This window comes from Prunus mume, linkage group LG6 (genome assembly GCF_029339155.1).
Source record: "Prunus mume cultivar Tortuosa linkage group LG6, ASM2933915v1, whole genome shotgun sequence".
In the NCBI taxonomy this organism is placed as follows: Eukaryota; Viridiplantae; Streptophyta; class Magnoliopsida; order Rosales; family Rosaceae; genus Prunus; species Prunus mume.
In genome coordinates this window covers 15,284,630-15,306,312 of record NC_142703.1, presented here as the reverse complement: position 1 = coordinate 15,306,312, position 21,683 = coordinate 15,284,630, and the positions used below count along the sequence as shown (strand labels likewise).

Here is a 21,683-nt window from a genome sequence, read left to right as displayed (position 1 = left end):
TGTTTTAGCTTGACCAACCTTTCAAACCGGAAGAAAAAAAAAAGCCTTTCGGGTCCATCTGAGGTTTATTGGCATTGAGTGGAGTCTCATCACCCGTGCCGTGGTCCCTTTTATTATGAAGTGGAATATGCACTTTGAGAATAAACAATTTCTACATTTGAAAATAAGATAATTGCGCTTCTTGTGTTTGGTAAAGAAGTGGAATTTGCACCTGAGAATTAACAATTTGACTCAACACTCGCATTTCTTCACTAGTTGATTATATTATATGCAACTACACTGGTTTTGGACATTTGATAAATATTTGAATTTGTGCATGCACCTCTTAATAATGTAATGATTGGAATTAAAAGGATTTAAAAAAAGTATTGGATTCAGTTGACATCAATATTTTCAAGGCAATTTTAAAGTAATAATAATTATCTGTTTATATTGTTGGAAGCACTTTTACTAGGAGCATGTTGAAGTTTTTATCAAAATTCAAGTGCTTCATGTAAAAAGTATCGAAAAGTGTTTATATAATCTAGAAACACTTTCTTATTTTTGTAAAATGCTATAAAAATGCTTTTGGTTCTTTGAAAGTGTTATTATTTTATTTAAATATAAGCGATAGTCTAAATTATGAGAGAAATTGGGGTTTCTCTCTCTCACACACACACTATTAAGGTGTCGAACTTAATACGTCTGCAAATCAATGTCATTTTCCACTAGACTAGATTCCGTCAATAAAATGTTTTTTGCGTACAAATCCAGTTTAAGGCCATAACTGTTGGATTGAATCACCGGCCATTCATCACTTTTCAAATAACTTAATTTCAACCAAAAGAACCTCATTTTCATGGTTGAATTAAGTATCACCAATTCATACAATTTTTTTTTTAGTCTGAAAATACTTCAATAAAAGGGGCAAAGATCGCCAGCAAAAGTAACAAGACAGAAAAACAAACAAGATGCAAGCAAACTAGGATCAAAAAGAGAGCCTAGAATAAAGCCCACACCCAAAGCAACCTAATCAAATTACTATAATGATCAGAGACCTTAAATATTTGAAATGTTTTAACCACAGGAGGACAGGGAAGGCCGTCGGAAACCAAAACACCCACAAGAGACAGTGGTGGCCTTACAGCCCAATTCATACAATGAATTTATGAAAGCGATGATACAATGAATAAATTCATTGGTGAAAGTAACGAGTTGGTGATACAATGAATTATGTATCACCGAATTATAAGATCCAATTATTTTATTTTATTTTGTTTGAATTTATGAAAGTGGAGAAAATAACGAGTTGGTGATACAATGAATTATGACTCACCGACATATGAGATCCATTAACTTGACATCATGTCTTTAAAACAGACATGACGTCGTACACAGAAGTTATGCTTACAATTAAGAATTAACCAAGCAGATAAAACTAACGTAGGTTAATTAGGACTCAAAACCAGCCAATGAACAAACAGACCCTAGAAAACCTTCTGCCTAAATACAAAGAAAGATATCATTTATTAAAAACATTTCTGTTTTGGGGATGCATCTATACTTCTACTTAAGGAAGCAACTACCAGACATAAAAAATCAGCAGATCTTTTGTGTATCTTGAACGTATCAGCCCTCCCTAAGATAGATTTTCTCTCCATATCATCATATCTTACCAGATGAGCTTGACCACAGAAATCAGACTGACAGACTGTAAAGCTTTTTTCCCTGGTAGAGAGCGAAGCCACCTTTTAAAAAAAAATTTCCAAGCAGCTCTTCGAAACCATGGCCTCCAGAACTCTCGAACATGGCTTTTATTATCACAGAAAATACTGTCAAATTATTTGACATGATCCCTCCAGATTCCGCATATTTTTTGACAAGACACAGGCCTCCATAAACCATAGCCTTTACAGCTGGTAAAGCTTTTAAAGGAGCGTTTTAGAATATCCCATGTTTAAGGCACCTCATAAATAAGCTTCCATCAACATGGGATTTTCAGCGCAAGAGTACCTCTCATTCTTCCACATGTATCTGCACTGCACCAAGAACATATAGCTCTCACTTTTTTTCCAAGGGATCCAAATGATTGAAATCTTTAAGATCAAGATCGAACCCTTTAAGCATCTTCCTGTTTTGAGCCTCTTCTAGTTGCCTTGATATAGCTGGCAGCCAATACCATTTCCGACCTCTATAACTTAATATGATTTGACATCTCACGTAATCAATTGGTCGCCCGTTGATTGCGTGAATAATTTATATCTTATGCATAATTATTTGTTAGTATAAAATGCGATCTAACTTGCAGTCTATTGGTTCATGGATGGAACCAAAACCCTAAATCCACGACTTCTATATATGTTCTGTGCGGACTCTTGATAGTTGACTCATCTATTTTGATGGCCTAAATTCAGAGGCTTACAAATTGTAATATCCATTAGTTTGTCCAGTTAAAACACTAATTAGTAAGTTTTTGAGCAATATAATTATATAATGGTGCCTAATTCACAAATATCAAGACAGTCATGACATACTTCTCTTTTCAATATTAGATTATATTGAAATTTGATTCACCTCTTCTTTATTTATATAAGAGCAGCTCCAGCGCTGCTATCAAACTGGGCAAAAGGCCCCCTAGCAAGCCCAATGTGGCTCCAGCGCAGCACCTGCAGCCTGGGCAAGCCCAGATCTTGACTGGGATGTTGCCCTCGGGCTGCTGATGTCAGCAGTTGATTTTTTATTATTTATTTTTTATTATTTACTGTTGGACCCGCCAGCCCACATTGCCCAATGGTTACAAGCCATATGGCTTCTCCTGAGCCTCCGATAAAAAAATCTTGCACAATCCACAGTTACTAAAAATTGATATCACTATACATACCTACACACACACCAATTTAATTTCAAAATTTTATCCGAAAATGTTATCTTGATTTTTAGGTGAGGACTTTACGATAAATATTAACACTTGGGAATTGAAAATCTTATCCGAAAAATTTATAAAAATCAATGGTTTAAGTATAAAAGATAAAAAATAAATTTAAGTGAATAGTAATTGCCTTAGACTTGTTCTAGACTTAGCCATTATAAGTGGAACCACAAATGACAAGATTGATACTATTTACGTGAATAGTTTTACTTACCCTTATCCTAAATTTAGTCCTTATGAGTAGAGATGCTCTAAAAGAAAAGGACTCAGACAACGACCCCCATCCAATAACATCCCACACATTACTTCTTCTTTTTTATTATTTTTTAAAATGAGAGTCTAACATATCAATAATTTTGCCCAATCCTGCAATCACTAGCTAGTCTTGTCACATTATTACCACTCATGCTTTCTGCTTTCTGCTTTCTGTTTTGTTTTTTCGGAAAATTATTATACTTCATATTGTGGGAGATTAGCAACCGTACAATGAATGTCCAATTCAAGCCAGCAAAACAAAGATTGGTGTTTAACTTTTGCTGATGGCCCTATGCATGCAAAAATAAGCATGCAGAATCTGACTTTACATTTTCTCTCTATTGTTATTTTCAATTTGGGAATCTAAGTTTTTGATTTTCTGATTTTAATTTCATTTTTTTTAGATCTTAAAAGTAGCTTGGAGTTCAATATCAAATAAGTTTTTAGATCTTAAAATCGTTATTTGAAAAATTATATTTTTAAAAAGAATCATAATTTTTTAGTAGGATACCAAATAGAGCTTAATAGACATTTTTTATTTTATTTTTTATGATGTCCTTTTTTTTTTGTCAAGATTTTTTTATGATGTCTTAAATATAGCTATATTGATGATAATTTTGTCTTAAATACAACCCTTCAAATATCAATTCTTGCATTTTCTTTTCTATTAGAAAATATATTTATTCCAATCTCCAAAATATAAACAAAGTCCTCTTGGTAAAATGGGCTATAGACCTTGTCAAAACGACAAAAGGAAAAAGGGGCCTATAGTTTATTATTTGTTTCTTTCTCTTAAGGGAACTCCATAGTTTTTCTGAATAAAAAATTATTTCTTGATCGCATAGTTTTGTTTAATAATTTTATACTCCCTACAATTTCACGTGTATGTGAAGTCAAAATGATTAAAGTCAGTACAATAAGTGAGGACAGGAAGAGGAGGAGGGGGTTTGAATGTTCTTTGGTGATCTAACATATGAGATGGTAGAGAGAGTTGATGATGAGAGCATGTCTAATGCAAGGGCAAGGAGCAAGGGGCTGGCTAGGTCCTGTTTTAGCCCATTAAAATGGTACTGTGCATAAAATCTAACTTCCCAAATTTTTTGTGGTTCTAACGGTTGTGAGGAGTTAGGACTGAAACTCAAAACTTTTTATTTTAGTTTATTATTATTTTATTTGTGATAAAAATCAAAGCAACACAAAAATTTATTTTTAGCCATAATTTGGAATAACAATTTTGAGCAAAATGAAAAAAATAAATAAAAATGTTTAGAGTAATTGAGAGATTTTTTAGGTGAGAATGTGATGAATAAAAGGGGTAAAAAAAAAAGTCAGCTAGTTGGGAATTGGAAAAAAAACAAAACCAAAAAGCTAGAAAAGTCAGCAAATGCGGCGTTCCTTTTTTGGGTTTTTGTTTTTGTTTTTCAAAAACTGACTGTGGGACTCATTTTTGTGCAGGCTAGCAACGGGGCAAAACCAGGTCCTTATCTTGCCTTAGGCCAGATCACTTCAGCTCTGAGAGCCATTAATATATGAACTTCCCAAACCAGAAGTCTTGTTGTGATGTTTCATTTTCTATGTGTGGTGTGATTGAAAACGAGTACTCAGGATTTAATCAGCAATTTAAATTGGTGGACATTTTGGGTCCAATTTTTATAACTAATAAGTCTCATAACGCAGATGAAATTTGTGGATACCATCTTTTCCCAAAGTAGGAAGCAGAGAAACAGAACCAAATGAATCAAGGACTTTATTATATCACTGCATTTTGCAACCAATGTCACATGCACAACCGACTGCAAATAAACAAAAAGTTGAAAAAAACATATACACATGCATAAATCTTTGCTATTTTTATTTTCCAAATATGCACAAAATTACTTTTGACGTTTACGAATTACATTATTGATAAGAGACGTTACATAAACGAAATGCATTATTTATATATTTATGAGTCTCACACTCTCACATATATGAAAACACATTTATATAGGTATAGATGATAGATTGTACGTAAGTGTGTTTTTAAGTAATTATCAGTTATGGGAAAGATAAAGTTAGCAATGTAATAGGTGAATATGGTACAAATGATTTTATCATACATGATAATGCTGCAAAAAATAGTTGTAACAACTTGGAATCCATGGTCCTGAATAGATCAATAACCTAATCAGTAAGTGCGGTATAAATAATTTCATCATGCATTACAAGCCAAGCCAGGAGGTTGAAGGAAGAGCTAGAACTATAAATTAATTCAGCCGAGGAGACTAGAGCTAGCTTGGTGCAATTGTTATACACCAAAAAATGGATTCACAAGCTGAACCCAAACTCGAAATTTTCTTTTTCCCATACATTCTTGGTGGTCGCTTGATCCCCATGATAGATTTAGCCAGACTCTTTGCATCTCATGGAGTGAAGGCCACCATTGTCACAACCCCTCACAATGTCCTCCTCTTTCAAAACCCCATCCTCAGAGACCAAAAATTAGGCTATGATATTGGCTTCCACACTCTAAATTTCCGATCAGAAGAGTTTGGCCTACCAAATGGTTGTGAAAATGAGCTCACAACCACTAATGGTGACATGTTCATCAAGCTCTTCATGGCTGCTATGAAGCTTCAAGACCCTCTTGGGAAGCTCCTTTGTGAGACCAGACCAGACTGTCTCGTCTCCGACAGCCTTTATCCTTGGACAGCAGATGTCACTGATGGGCTTGGCATTCCGCGGATTGTGTTCGATGGGAGTGGTTGCTTCTCTCATTGCGTGGAAGAGAGCCTCAGACGCTACGCACCGCATGAGAGAGTTTTATCTGAAACAGAGGCTTTTGTTGTGCCAGGCCTGCCCAACAAGATTGAGCTGAAGAGGTCAATGCTGCCGGATTATGTCAAAGCTGAAAATGGCTTCACTCTGTTCCTCAATGAGGCTCTGGAGGGTGAGATTAAAAGCTATGGGATTGTGGTCAACAGCTTCTATGAGTTGGAACAAGCTTATGCTGATTATTTTCAAAAGGAGATGAAGAGAAAAACATGGCACATAGGGCCAGTCTCATTGCACAACAGAAGCAACATTGACAAAGTTGAAAGAGGTATTAAAACCTCCATTGATGAGCACAGTTGTTTGAATTGGCTTGATTCTAGAGAACCCAACTCTGTTCTTTACATCAGCTTTGGAAGCATGCCAAGGATCACTTCAGCTCAGGTCTTGGAGATTGCTCATGGGCTTGAAGCCTCCAACCACCCTTTCATTTGGGTGATTGGGAGAATTTTAGATTATTCATCCAGAGAGAAGCAACAAGTAGAAAGTGTTCTGCTTCCTGTTGGGTTTGAAGAAAGAGTTACAAAATCAAAAAGAGGGCTCATAATCAGAGGCTGGGCTCCTCAGCTTCTGATTCTAGAACATCCAGCAGTTGGGGCTTATATGAACCATTGCGGATGGAACTCAATCATTGAAGGTGTCACAGCTGGTGTGCCTATGATCACATGGCCTTTCTCCTCTGAGCAATTTTACAATGAGAGATTCATTCTCAATGTCATAAGGGTTGCGATTTCAATGGGAAATGAGCACTGGGTTCCATTGACGGAGCTGCCTAGAGTGACCATCAAGAGTGAGAAAGTAGCCAAAGTTGTGAAAAGACTAATGGGCAGCGAGAAGCTGAAGTTCTGGGCATGAGAAAGAGAGCAGCAGAGTATAGAGACAAAGCCATGAGAGCTTTTGAAGAAGGTGGCTCTTCTTATGCAAATGTTGATGCTTTCATAGCTGAGCTCAAGTCTCGCCGGAAAATTCAAAATGGTCATCTGTAATTTGGTACGACGTTGTTTCATTGTCATCAATAAATGATTAATTTGGACTGGATTGTAAATTTGTAAGTCTTCATTAACTTCACCAACTCCTTTATTTATTGTACTTCCTCCGTTATTCAAATAAAGAAATGTAGGGCTATTATTAGAGTGAAACGCTTACATGAAACACATCTAGATATCTATGTGTTCTTGCGATAGACGTTGGGGCAATTGAGCATCCTACATTTATATCATACAAGTTTGAAATCATGCTAATATCTTCTTTTTCTCTCATATTGTCATGCATAATAAATTGAATTGTATCTCTCGTTTAGGATAACTTCTCATGACATGAACATGCACGACACAAACATGGGAAAACACGGTAGATGAGACCATTTCACACTTACTTGGAAAATTATCTTGGCTTGTAAATTCAATTAGGATTGTATATGATTTTGAAAGATTTTTTTTAAGTGACATATTCTATAAACATGTAATTTTCACTATAGGTGAGAAATCTGTACAAGATATATTTGCTCAACTATAGGAACATATTATTCATTTTAAAAATAAATTCTTCAATATTATTTAATAAGAGTCAAACCCTCAACCTTTTAACTCAACGAAAGAGATAAGTAGTGCTTTTGCATTATACTATTGATGCAACTTACCGTATACTTTTGTATGGTGATGCTCTTAATCCCCTTAATGGAAAAATTATTGTGAATATAGGCAGGTTACGTGGTGTAGATACACACAATAAATTATTCTCTCATATTGATATTGAGATCTTACTTAGAAAATGTGTATTCAATTAGGATTGTACTAAATTTTCTCCTATAGGTTTTACTCATATTTTTAATAAACTCTTTTATTATAGATTTTCATACTTTTGTATGAACTTTTGTTATAGATTCATATATCATAGACTTCCAAATACTATTTTCTTTATCAAACACTATTTTCTTTAAACTATCTTGACTTGGCCACTAGTCGACCATCCCTTTTTTTTTCCCCTCCAAATTCTTCCTCTACTTGTGTGCACAACAATGAATTTCCCTTTGAAATTTCCATGAGTTGGAAACTTTCATACCTAAACAATGAATTTCCCTTTGAAATTTTCACGAGTTGGAAACTTTCATAACTCAACAATGAATTTCCCTTTGATTTTGTTCACGAACAGTAAACTCTTCGTCCAAAAATTCAATTAAAAAAAAAAAACTTTGTCCAAAAAGCAAGGGCCCTATCATCTGGTAGTGTTATGGGTTATAGAAATATATCTCAACCTTCCGCCGCCTTGACGTTGGCTTAACGCCGAGATGATCTCTAGGGGAAGTTATCAGAGATCGAAATCTCTAGTGAGCTTTCCACCCAGCAACTCCAATTGGTTGATTTGAAGAAATCACTAATGGAGGAGCTTTGCTTAATATAGGATGCTTGTAACCACCCAAGGTAGTGCATGGCTTAGTGCATTGTTTACCAAATGATGGAAAAATTTCTAACACAGAGAAAAAAAAAAAAAAAAACACGTCGTATGAAATCTTTGGGGTGGAGGTTGGATTTATGTTAGCCTTTATTATTTATACCTAAACCTTACAAATTCTCCAAACTCCAACACTTAATTAAATCCTTTCAAATCTATCCTCCTTTTGAATACAAGTAAATTTATTTGGACTGTCACGCCCCGGACCAAAGGGTCGATGGAAATCCCATGCTCGGTGCGTGAGAAAATAAAAAGTAAAAATAAAAAGAAAAGAAGCCGAAACACGGTTTAAAATAAACTTCTCTTATAAAAATAGATCCAAAATCTTACAAATTTACAAGAAATAAATAAAGCTCTATCATTATTATCTAATTCAGCCTTAACCGGTTTAGTCCTTGTCTTGCCCACTAATTCATCTAAAAAATTAAACAGGGTGAGGGATGAGCAACCACCTCTCAGTGAGTAGATTATGTAATATGCCAGTCAAGCAATGTCCGTTTTACGCACTCTAGAAAATATCATGAAAAGATATATCAATCCAGATCATATCACATCATCCCTTCATATCTCGGTTATCCTTCATAACATGTAACCAACCACGTGACCCCTATTGGCCTTACTGCCTTATGTCCTCGTGTAGGTACATCTATCCCTCGGATACCCCAACATTGAAGTTCTCATGTTCCATGAATAATACATACTTCACAAATATTCCAATTAATATATATAATGTGAAAAATTGCACCAAATTAAACATGCTTGACTTTGAAATAGAGAGATATTTGTAAATAGAACAAATCCATGATAATTCATGGTTTTCATATTTTATCACAAAATAAGAACTTTTAGAACACATTACATAAACCACTCACCTCGGTAATGAGAGCCCTTAAAATAAATTGGCAAGACAACCTATTTACCTATCTTCATGTACTATCACCCAAACCAAACTCCAAGAGTTTCATCACCACTCTCTCTCATTCTTTCTCTCTTACTCTCTCTCACATTTCTTTCTTGTTTCTTACTCTTATTTCAAATATGAAAGGTCCTATTTATACAAGTATAAGTTGGCAAGCACAAAGATCCTATTGGATAATTGTTTGGCGGTTAAAGGAGATATGCATGGAAATCCTTATATAATATAAACTAATATTAATCCTTTCACAAAAGTAGATTAAGTAACTAGATATTTGATACATCAACCTTAAGAGATAAATGATATATGCATGTGCTCTAGCTCAAGGTAAATAGTGACATGAATTTGACGCCAACTCCCATATAAAGCCACCTATTGCCAAACAAAAGATAATTCTAACACCTCATGCTTCTTATATACATATAATATAATAAAATACATATAATTATTAAAATGGTAAAACAACTATATATATAATCAATTTAAACATATAACTAAATAGGCAGCAAAATATATATATTTTTAAAAATACGAGTCTTCACATGGACTTTTTCCAAGTCCTAATTGAATACACCCAAACTGTTATAGACTTTTTAAAAATTTGTATAAATCCAAATTGAATACACCCCGGATTTTTAAAATCGAGTCTTCACATGGACTTTTAAAATTGAATACACCCAAACTGCTTTTTAAAAATTTGTATAAATCTAAATTGAATACACTAAAAATACGAGTCTGGAAAGTCCTAATTGAATACACCCAAACTGTTATAGACTTTTTAAATGCTCTAAAATCCTAATTGAATACACCCCCCTTAATTTGGGAGATAAATGAATATATATCCTACTTTGGATTTATACGCTAACATTGAGAGTTTTTATGTGTGTCAACATTATTAAGGTAGTTTTATTCCTTTTAACTATGTTATTTGAGTGTTATTAGGCACTATTATTATTTGTATAAAAAACTTATGAAAAGAAACTTGTAGCTCCGATGATAGTGAGTATTTCTACCACGCGCAAGTTTAGAGTTCAAATTGCTTCTCTACATTTGACCTCCTTTGTATGTAACCCAAAAGGAGGCAAAATTTCTAATCCTCACGGACAAACCTTCTATCTATTCATAATGAGGCCCCATTGCAATTTTGGGCTTAAGATTGATGCATGTAAAGTAAAAGAGGCCAAAGTGGCGCTTGAATAGACTATACCTAAATGATCAATTTTCCTTGCTATAAAAAGAAGTATGATTGGCTAACTATAAGTAGCATGAAAGTGAAGGGAGTAATGTTGTCAAAGGCATTACCACACGCACAAACCATCGGTTCTCTCTCCCCCTTCGATTATGATATGTAATGTGTCATGACAAAAGCAATCAAGTTTCATGTGGTCATTGATATATTTTCTGCGAAAAGGAAAAGAAAAAGAAAAACAATAGAAAAGAAAGTTGAAATTTGAACATGCACGTCTTATAGGAACAAAAATATTTCTTTTACTATGTAATTGGTGGGTTACACTCTTGCCTACAAATATAAAACCCACAGGCAATATCCTCGTAATTCCTTCAAATCATTCAATATTGTTTATGGCATTCTGCTGATATGCATCGTCTTCCCTGCTTTAAGGACCTCACCACTCTTCCTCAGGTCAAGTTAAAACTACCATTTGCTTTACAAATTGTTCCATGAGCTTTTTCATGTATGAAAATTATTAAGAATAGACTTCCAAAGCTGATCCTTGCTGATTGCATTTCTTCACATTGAAAGAAAGTTTGCTAATAGGATAATGGAGATAATTGAAGAATTTAAGATTTCTAAGCCTCGTAGGGTACTTTTAGATTAAAATAGTTTAGAAACTTCTTGTTTTTTTTTTTTGTTAAGCTTTTATTTATGTATAGATATGCATATTTGATGGTAAGGCTCATTACGTCCCCCCTAATCTTTTTATTTTTATCAATAAAATTCACTCGCGCCTTAATCCTGGATCCGCCACTATGCACGTATAGGAACAACTTTTACTTTTGGTGGGTTGACAAATGGCAATAGTGGCATTCTGCTTTCTGAAGGAAGTTGAAGTTCCATCCCAAAATCAATTGGTAATAGGGGGAGTAGTCCAACTCGTTATAAGAAATTGTAAAGTTTTCTAATTTTTCAATAAGTTTAATTGCTACAGTGCACCTTGAAACATTGGTCAATTCTCACTTTACTCCCTTAAAGTTAAAGTGACCCACTTTGCCCCATTGACCAAGGTTTATGTTCTACAGTGCCTTCTACCATCAATTCTGTTCAAAAGTCTATTAAGTTTGATGACGTGGCAATGGTGTTTTAGTAATTTTGTGCACCTAGATTTTTTATTCACAAATTTGAGTGGAGCCCACATCCACGAGTTAGGGAGAAGGGAATGGGTATGGTGGGTTCTGTGGGGTGGGGTAGAAAAACCATAGGGAGGCGATGGGTCTCGATGGGGAATGGGAGAGCATAGAAGAAATCGGGAAGGTGAAAGAAATCGGTGGGGTGGGGTTTTTGGGAGGGAGGGGCGGTATGGGGCAATGGGTTTTGGGTTCTATGGGGACGGGTAGGTTGCGGGTTGGGGTGGGGAAGGGGGAGAAATCTCAAATTCGAATTAAGGGTTTTTGAAAGTTATGAAAGAAACGAATGGAAGATGCTTGAATTTGTTAATTCTTTCCTGTATTGTTGTTTACATTATTATATTTCAAGTTGAGGTGATATGGACTTATTTTGATCTTTATTTTTCTAGGAAATGGTTCTTTTAGGGAATTTTACAGCTTGTCGTGTTCCTGCAATTATAGTTTTAGGATGCTTCATCATCTCTCTTCACCTTCTTTGAGAGCAATACAATTTAGTTGTAGCAAAGGCGATGACTTTTCGGGTTCTGCACAAGGAGAGGGTGGGTTGGGGTTGCCTGGGAGGTGTGTGTGTGTTAGAAGAGGACAGAGAAGAAATGGGTGGATTTGGTGCGATTGAGGGAGAAGGGATGGGTAGGTTTTTTTTTTTTTCCTTCCTAAAATCTATTTTATTTTCAATTTTATGTTTGTATTTTAATTTTTTAAAGTAATTAAAAAGCCTAAGGGGCACAAAATTACTAAAACACCCTTGCCACGTTATGTGGAACATTAAACCTTGGTCAATGAGGGCAAAGTGGGTTACTTTAACTTTAAGGGGGTAAAATGAGAATTGACCAATGTTTAGGGTGAACTTTTTTTTTTAAAGGCAATTACATCCTATTTAACTTGACAAGTAGTTCTAATTAAGTGCGACTGGGGGAGAAAGGATGGGTAGGGTTTATTTTAAATTTTTTTTATTTCCTTCCTAAAATCTATTTTATTTTCAATTTTATGTTTGTATTTTAATTTTTTAAAGTAATTAAAAAACCTAATTCAACTGAGTTAATGGTAGGGGTAATGTGGAATATCAAACCTTGGTTAAGGGGGCAAAGTGAGTCACTTTAACATTAAAAGGGTAAATGAGAATTGACCAATGTTTCAAGGTGAACTTTTTTTTTTTTAGGCAATTACATCCTTTAACTCGACAAGTAGTTCCAATTGAGTGCGAAGAAGGAAGGGGTGGATTTGGCGAAAGGGATGGGTAGGGTTTATTTTTTATTTTTTATTTCCTTCCTAAAATCTATTTTATTTTCAATTTTATGTTTGTATTTTAATTTTTTAAAGTAATTAAAAAACCTAATTCAACTGAGTTATAACGATAGGGTAATGTGGAACATCGAACCTTGGTCAATGAGGCAAAGTGGGTCACTTTAACTTTAAGGGGGTAAAGTGAGAATTGACCAATGTTTCAGGGCATTGTAGCAATTAAGCCTTTTCAATATGAGACTTTTTTACCTTCACATTCTCACACACCGCATGTGTGACAAATACTATAACAATCCTTCTTGTTGGTAAGTGTGGGATTTTGGGCTTGCTTCGTCCAAAGATAAATACAAGCTCGATATTGATCATGATACCAGTTGGTTCATCCACAAGTTAAGAGTTATGGTTGGCAAACTAAATTTATTTTTGCAAATGTGGATGAGAATGAAGCCCAAAAACAAACAAATCCACCAAGCCTGCGGGCTTAAATAGATGGCCTTTTACCCTAGCAAGACCAATATGATAAAATTCTTATCTAGCTAAATTTATCAAATTGACCTAAATTTCATATAGGCTGGACAAATTGTTCAAAATAAATAAAACTTAGCAACAATAGAACAAACACCCTCAAAATTCAAATAGTACTTGCTAGCTAGTCAATAACTCCTTCAATCCCCATCAAGAGTATGAAGTCAATAACTTCAATCGTTCTGGAATCTTTCTTAATTCCAATCGTGAGCAGTGGCTTATCTCTAGATTCTTGAGCTTCATCATTGCCCCTTCTTCCACTGTCAACTCTTCCAAATCATCTAATAATTGTAGACGTAGAATGTGCAACTGAGGATACCCTACTTCTGAGGAGTAAACCAGTTTTCTTCTGTTGTATATGACCCCTCTCCTAAGAAAGAAACTTCAGGTTTGGCAACCTCTCAAGTTTACCTATTGAATCTTCCTCAAGATCGGAATACAAACAGACTTAGCTTGACGAGTTTCTGTGGGAGTTCAAGTAGCTTGTTTATTCTCCCAGCCAAATGGAGCTTGTGGAGATGCTCAAAATGAGAAAGTCTTATAGGTGTTGGTTGGCCCCCCCTGAATTCCAGAGACAAGGATTGAAGGCAGTGCAATCTCTCTATGTTGGAAACCACTAAGTCTAAGTTTGCTCTTGCTTAATTCTACTATCTTTAGTTGTTGCAAATTAGTCATGCAAGCTAAACTACCTTCTTCTATCCAACTTCCATCCGAACATTTTAGGGTCCGTAAATTGCTCAAGTTATCCAATATGAGATTCATTGGGTTGGTTCCATGGAGGAGCAAATGTCCAAATTCTCCAACTTCCAAATAACATCGGGGAAACAATATGAATATGTGTAAATTTGAAAATTCTCATAGTTATATTCTACTTTTGATGAGAAGTTATATTCTACTTTAAGTGTCTGTAGATTCTTTAGTTTTCCAATTGATCGTGGAAGCTGGAGTCTGAAGAGGACATGTATCAAGGAATAATCCTAGATACCTCAGTTGAATTAGGTTTCCCACTGCACTTAGTGCCTGAGATGGAAAGGGAACACCATCTATGACCCTGAGCAACTTAAAATCCTTGTAAATAAAGCCATTTTTCAAATACTCTACGTTGAAATATTGAAGGGAGTGTAAGTAGGAGCATACGGCTTTAGAAAACATACAAATCATGTTCACCATGGATTGCAGACCTCCGAGACTTGTTGCGTTGTGATGTTGGCGATGCAACTTGGTGCCTACTATAAATTTCAAGAAAACTTTCCTCATTCCCCTTTAAGATAGAGAAGTCTCTGAGAAGATCATGCATGCGAATGATTTTAATCTTTCCAAGTGAGGTTAGTGCTGCCACCTGGATCATGCACCTATCAACCAATTCGTTTAAGCAATTTTCAGCAACACCTTCCGCGGGTTCTTCTCCTTGTTGTGGTAAGAATTGTTCTGGAACCCATAAGGGTATCAACTTTATTTTCGATATAGAGGAATCCGATCGGGGAAAAGATCCCAAATGGAGAAAACATGATTTTAAGTGGAAAGGCAAATCACCATAGCTTAGAGCTAAAATTGCAGAAACGCGATCTGGATCAATGAGACGCCAGGTGATGTTTTGAAGCATGCGTCTCCATTCCTCTGATGTCTTCCTTTTCGTGGACTATAATCCTCCAAGCACCACCACTGCTAGTGGCAGACCACCACATTTCACCATCATCTCTCTTCCGACCTTCTCCAAATCATAAAGCATATAGTACAAGCTTTCATCTTGTGTTAAAAAATCGCGGTTCAAGTGGTTCGCTCATTGGATCTACATATAAAGCAATTTCCTTATTTCGGGTGGTGAGCATCACCTTACTTCATTATCACAGAAAAAAAAAACATATTTCTTCTTTGAGTTATTGATATCAGGAAAAGAAAAAAAAAACATCATGAGTTTTTAATATCTGAAACAAAATTGTACATCAAACTAAATTTTATTAGCATTACTTCATTATAAATAGAGTGAGGAAATCATTACCCTATAAAAAATACAAAAAACAAATGTCATTTAGTTGTAGCAATAAAATACATCACTTCATTAAAAATTTAAATATAAAAAATTATATGGATAGAAGAGAGGGGGATTGAATAGAGACAAGAACGATTTTGAACAGATGGAATGTTCTTGCATAGGAGACGCAAGAAGGCTCGCAGAAAAAGAAAAGAATGTAAAACATTAATTGAGTTTGGGAAGAAAGAAAAAAAAAAAATTGGAGAGTAAAAGGGTTGGTACGGATGTAGAGATGGGATGAGAGAGAAACTTTTACTTTTTGGTTGATTTTTTTATTTAAAATATATTATTAAAAGATTTTAAAGAAAATTGGCAAGTGGCAGTAGGCTTGGGATAATGAGTGGAAAATTGACCTGGCATCCGCGTGCTAGGAACCCATCAAACAGTCAACCTCTCTCCCTCCTATTTTGTCTCCATCCTAAAACCCTAACCTCCAAAACCATTTCTCAATCTCTCTCTCTTTCTCTCTGCATCCATGGATTCATCAGAAACGCCAGTTGTCATGTACTTCTTCCCATTTATAGGAGGAGGCCACCAAATCCCAATGATAGATATAGCAAGAGTCTTCTCCTCCCACGGAGCCAAAGCCACAATCCTAACCACCACACCCGCCAACGCCCTGCGCTTCCGAAGCTCCATCCGCCGCGACCAAAGCCTCAACCTCCTGATCACCATTTGCGTCCTCGACCTCCCAAACGACGCCGTCTCACCCGACTCCTCCATGTCCGCAGCCCCCTTCACAGACACCTCCGTCCTCCGAGAACCCTTCAAGCTTTTCCTCGCCCAAAACCCACCCGACTGCATCGTCATCGACGTCTTCCACCGCTGGGCGGCTGATGTCATCGACGGGCTTAACATCAAACGAGTGGTGTTCAATGGAAACGGCTTCTTCTCTCGCTGCGTGAGCGAGTGTATCGGCCGATACGCGCCACATGAGCAACTGGGTTCTGATTCTGAGCCATTTCTGGTGCCTCAAATTCCTGATAGGATCGAATTGACGAGGTCTCAGCTGCCCCCTTTTGCAAGAAACAAACCAGGGCTTCCTGATAAAATTGGAAAAGCAGAGGAGAAGGCCTTTGGGGTTGTGGTGAATAGTTTCTATGAATTGGAGCCAAAATATGTGGAGTATTTCAAGACTGTGTTGGGGAAAAAGGCATGGCCTGTTGGCCCAGTTTCTCTGTGCAACAGAAACAATGCCGATAAGACTGAGAGAGGCCAAGCAGCCTCAGTTGATGAACAGAGCCTCCGAAATTGTTTGAGCTGGTTGGATTCTAAAGAACCCAACTCGGTAGTTTACATCAGTTTCGGCAGCTTGGCTCGGTTGCATCCCGGCCAGCTCGTCGAGATCGCTCATGGGCTCGAGGCCTCGACCCACAATTTCATTTGGGTTGTTGGGAAGATTTTCAGATGCGCAGAGAACGAAGGTCGTGTTGGGGACGACGAGAATTGGGTTCCTCTGGGATTTGAAGAGAGAATGATGGAGATGAAGAGAGGGATTTTGATAAGAGGATGGGCCCCGCAGATATTGATGCTGGAGCATGGCGCTGTTGGGGGTTTTATGAGTCACTGTGGCTGGAACTCGACGTTGGAGAGTGTGACTGCTGGGGTCCCCATGATGACGTGGCCGCTGTCGGCAGAGCAATTCTACAATGAGAAGCTGATAACTGATGTGTTGGGGATTGGAGTCCAGGTTGGGAGCAAGGAGTGGGTGTCGTGGAATGCGGAGAGGGAGGAGTTGGTGGGGAGAGAAAAGGTGGAGGCGGTGGTGAGTAGGGTGATGGGTGGCGGTGAGGAGGCGGAGGAGATGAGGAAGCAAGCGAGAGCGCTTGCGGAGAAGGCTAGGAGAGCCGTCGAAGAAGGTGGTTCCTCGTATGAAGGGGTGGATGCTTTGATTTCAGAGCTCAAATCATTGAGAAAGAATTAGTCAGCAAAGTTATTGATTTTCCATAAATGGGGCCAACATGCTGTATAATCACATGTCGCATTTGTAGAAACGTTGTAGCAATAATGCACTTTATATCAGCGGACGGGTGGACTGGCTTGACTTAGGATAGGTAGCCAGAACAGTATGTAAGTGATTTACATCCTCTATATGTGACCTTCATGTCCATACCAGTATCACAAACACAAACACAAACATAAAAAGCACCACCACCAGAACTTTTCAAAAACCCTACACTTCTTCATCTTCATTTCTAGTCCCAAGCATGAGTAGTGAAAACCGAGAGTTCCACATATTCTTGTTCCCTTTCATGGCTTATGGGCACATGATACCAGTCTCAGACATGGCAAAGCTATTTGCAGCACAAGGAGTGAAGACAACCATAATCACAACCCCTCTCAACGCCCCAACATTCTCTAAAGCCACCCGATCAAGAAAAACCAACTCCGGCCGCATCGAAGTCCAAATCAAAACCATCAAGTTCCCTTCTCAAGAGGCTGGGCTGCCAGAAGGGTGTGAGAATCTGGAATCACTCCCCACACCAGAATTGGCCAATAATTTCTCTAAAGCATTGGGCTTGCTCCAAGAACCACTCGAACGGCTGCTACTTGAAGACCAACCGTCTTGCCTTGTAGCTGACATGTTTTTTCCTTGGGCAACTGATGCTGCTGCAAAATTTGGCATTCCAAGGCTCGTTTTTCATGGGACTAGTTTCTTCACTTTGGCTGCATCAGATTGTGTGAGGCGATATCAGCCTTTCAAGAACATGTCATCTGATTCAGAACCCTTTGTGATTCCCAATCTTCCAGGGGAGATCAAGATGACAAGAGCCCAAGTGCCTTATTTTCTGAAGGAGAATATTGAAAATGACTTTACCCAGTTAATGAAACAAGCTCATGACTCTGAGGTGGGGAGCTATGGTATTGTTGTCAATAGTTTCTATGAACTTGAACCCGTTTATGCAGATTATTACAGAAAGATCTTGGGGAGGAAGGCATGGCATATTGGTCCTCTTTCTCTGTGCAACAGGGACAATGAGGAAAAATCATATAGAGGAAAGGAAGTCTCTATTGATGAGCATGAATGTTTGCAGTGGCTTAATTCAAAGAAACCCAATTCAGTGGTTTATGTGTGCTTTGGGAGTATGGCTAGATTCAGTAATTCTCAGCTGAAGGAGATTGCAGCTGGGCTTGAGGCTACTAGGCTGGAGTTCATTTGGGTCGTGAGGAGAGGCAAAAATGATGATGATGTGGGCAAAGAGGATTGGTTGCCTGAAGGGTTTGAAGAGAGGATGGAAGGAAAAGGGCTAATCATAAGAGGGTGGGCTCCACAAGTCCTGATTCTTGATCATGGGGCTGTTGGGGGATTTGTGACTCATTGTGGGTGGAATTCCACATTGGAAGGAATTGCTGCTGGGTTACCTATGGTGACATGGCCAGTGTCTGCAGAGCAATTTTACAATGACAAGTTAGTGACCCAAGTGTTGAAAATTGGGGTTGGTGTTGGTGATCAGAAGTGGGTAAGAGTTGAGGGTGATAGCGTCAAGAGGAAGCTATTGAGAAAGCTGTGACTCAGATTATGGTGGGTGAGGAAGCAGAGGAAATGAGAAGCAGATCCAAGGGACTAGCAGAGCAGGCAAGAGGGGTTATTGAGAAAGGAGGATCATCCCATTTTGATTTGAATGCTTTAATTGAAGAGTTGAGTTCCCATAGGTAAAGTTGGACCTCACATACAAAATGAGATTTCACTTGATGGGGAGGGGTTGCAGGGAAGATGGGGTGTTGGGTTATTTATCTTATATTATTTTATATTTTTGTAGTAAACTCAAAGGTTATGGATGTCCACCATAAGTACATTGTAATTCCTATCATTATACCTATCATCAGAGATGTGATGAGTCAGTGTTGCTGGTTGAAGCCACTAGCCAACCAAGTGCGCTCGAGAGTATCTCTTGTTCTGAGATCACCACCATCGTTGCAAGGGATAAACCCTCTGCCTTTCTTTTATCTTGTTCATTTATCATATTATTATTATTCTAATATATATATATTCATCATGCTAATCAATTACAGTACGTATAGGGGCATCGTGATATCCTTCCGAAGGACTTTTATCTACTTTTCTGATACATATATATTAGTCTAATAATATATTGGTATATTGATATATAATATTTTAATATGATCAGAGGCTTTCAATTTTGTATAGTATGAGACCACATTATGATCAGCCATAGAATCAAAAACTCTTCTTGCATTAGTAAGGGAATCACATTTTGCATACATATCAATCAAACTATTCTTCACATAATCTTCATAAACAAGATTAACTCTGATAGCATAAGCATGCACTTCTCTCCCATGATTAAGGGCCTCAAGTGAAGCACACGAAGTAAGAATACTACTGGCCATTTCAGAAAATCGCTTAACGGCCTCCCTGTTAAATGAGTTTTGCATATACCCAGCTGTCATTGTGGTCCATGAAATGAGGTCCTTGACTACTATTGTATTGAATAGCTTCCGTCCTGCCTGCACTTCACCGCACTTTGTGTAGAAATCTACGAGTACATGAACAACTGAAACATCCATTACCGTTCCCCTTCTGAGCACATAAGCATGGATTTGCTTGCCACCTCCAACGAACTTGAGGGCAAAACATGCAATCAGAAGACTAGAAAGCACATATTTATTAGGAAGAACGTCAGTGTCTCTCATTTGGTTGAACAGTTTCAAAGACACTTCACTTCTTCCACATTTTGCATACCCTGATATCATGATAGTCCAAGTAACTGCACTTTTTACTCTTAAACCATCAAAAATTAGTTTTGCTTCTTCTATAGAGTAAAAATCGACTAAAGAAGTACCCACATAAACTTCCTGATCAAAACCAGTCTTCACAACAAAACTATGCACTTGAGCACCTTGATCAACCCCTCCCAATCGCGTACAAGCCCGAACAACACTAGCTAAAGTATACTCATTCGGCTTCCCATCGGAATTCCGGCAGAACTCTGAAAACATCACCAATGCTTCTTCGTCATTACCATGCTTGGTATACCTAGAAACCATAGAGGACCAAGTAACTGAGTTTTTTCAGGCATTTTATCAAACAGTTTCTGCGCGTAAACAATAGAGTCAGATTTTGTGTAAGAGTGCAATAGAAGATTAGCAAGAAAAACGTCATCTTGAAAGCCCGATACGACAACCTGGGCATGCATTCTCTTGTCGTACCAAATGGGTTGGTCTGAAACGCGTAGTTGTAAGAGGTTGACCAATGCCCGCCTTCTGCTTTGGAGGTTTTGGATTGGAAGGCATGGGTCTTGTGACTGAAGAACAGGGCACGCAAAGGTGGAGAAGTTGAGGGCTTGTGTCTTGGTAATCTTCTTCTGACAATGTCTTAGGTGCAGTGCAAAGTTTCTCATACCAAAGGAGAAGAAGTTCTATTCAAATTGTGTGTTTCCTTTCTTTTATAATACTGGTACATGACAGAGCCTGAGTTTGCACCCAAGTTATACTTTGATCTGTATTATTGGCTGGCTGACAACATTGTGATTACTGGTTAACATGGTTTTGAACTCAACCATTATTGTCTAATTTTTTTGCTTTTTGTCTTTTTTTTTTTTTTTTTTTTACAAGCGATTTTGAGAATGGGGAGATTCAAATATAAGACCTTAAGTGAAGGGATAAGGCCATCTCTAAAAGTGCATGGCTAAATATAGCCCACCATTTATAGTTTTGTGAGGAATAGTGATGGGCTATATTTTTTACCGTCCAGTAGTGCATGCTAAATCATATCTTCTTCAATATTTTATTATTTTTTAGTATATTTTTTTAAATATTTTGGATAATTTAATTAAAGTACTATTTTGTACCCTATTTAAAATTTATTTTAGAAGAGAAAAATATTGTCGTATAGGACTTTTGACATCCATGGATACGATTTTAGAAAAGAAAATATTTTCTAATAGGATAAGATTAATTTAAAAACAACAACAACCCACTCAAGAAACTAAAACATTAATTTAAAAACAACAACTGGCCCACCCAAGAAATAATATAATAAGATATAGCCCACCCAAGAAGTATGCCACATTTGACCCTTTTGGCCCGCTGACTAGATTTGGTCTGGAGATGGGTTTTGGGTGTGAAAGGGCTAAATTTGAGAATTTACCCCACTATTAGAGTTGGCCTAACTGCTTTTAACCACTTGAACAAGCTAACAAGCCCATGCTTAAGTA

The 21,683-nt window shown here is 37.2% G+C and overlaps 1 protein-coding gene and 4 pseudogenes across 4 annotated transcripts; 3 read left to right on the top strand and 2 right to left on the bottom strand.

Annotated features, from left to right (window-relative positions):
* Positions 1-5,332: 5,332 nt before the first annotated feature.
* LOC103335264 (abscisate beta-glucosyltransferase-like) lies at positions 5,333-7,113 on the top strand (annotated as a pseudogene).
* A 6,462-nt stretch (positions 7,114-13,575) lies between these two features.
* LOC148916230 (disease resistance protein RPP8-like) lies at positions 13,576-15,979 on the bottom strand (annotated as a pseudogene). The gene is made up of 2 exons (XR_016127871.1): positions 15,858-15,979; positions 13,576-15,261 (listed from the first exon to the last, which is right to left on the bottom strand). The product of XR_016127871.1 is annotated as a disease resistance protein RPP8-like (transcript).
* On the top strand, positions 15,882-19,508 carry LOC103335255 (scopoletin glucosyltransferase-like; annotated as a pseudogene). The gene has a single exon (XR_016127872.1). The product of XR_016127872.1 is annotated as a scopoletin glucosyltransferase-like (transcript).
* LOC103335254 (abscisate beta-glucosyltransferase-like) lies at positions 15,980-17,595 on the top strand. Its single transcript, XM_008238265.3, has one exon. The coding sequence runs from the start codon at positions 15,980-15,982 to the stop codon at positions 17,426-17,428; it is 1,449 nt and encodes a 482-aa protein (XP_008236487.2). The 3' UTR covers positions 17,429-17,595.
* A 79-nt stretch (positions 19,509-19,587) lies between the features above and the next one.
* LOC103335265 (pentatricopeptide repeat-containing protein At4g39530 pseudogene) lies at positions 19,588-21,155 on the bottom strand (annotated as a pseudogene). Its single transcript, XR_016128130.1, has 2 exons — positions 20,677-21,155; positions 19,588-20,503 (listed from the first exon to the last, which is right to left on the bottom strand). The product of XR_016128130.1 is annotated as a pentatricopeptide repeat-containing protein At4g39530 pseudogene (transcript).
* Between the last annotated feature and the right edge of the window lie 528 nt (positions 21,156-21,683).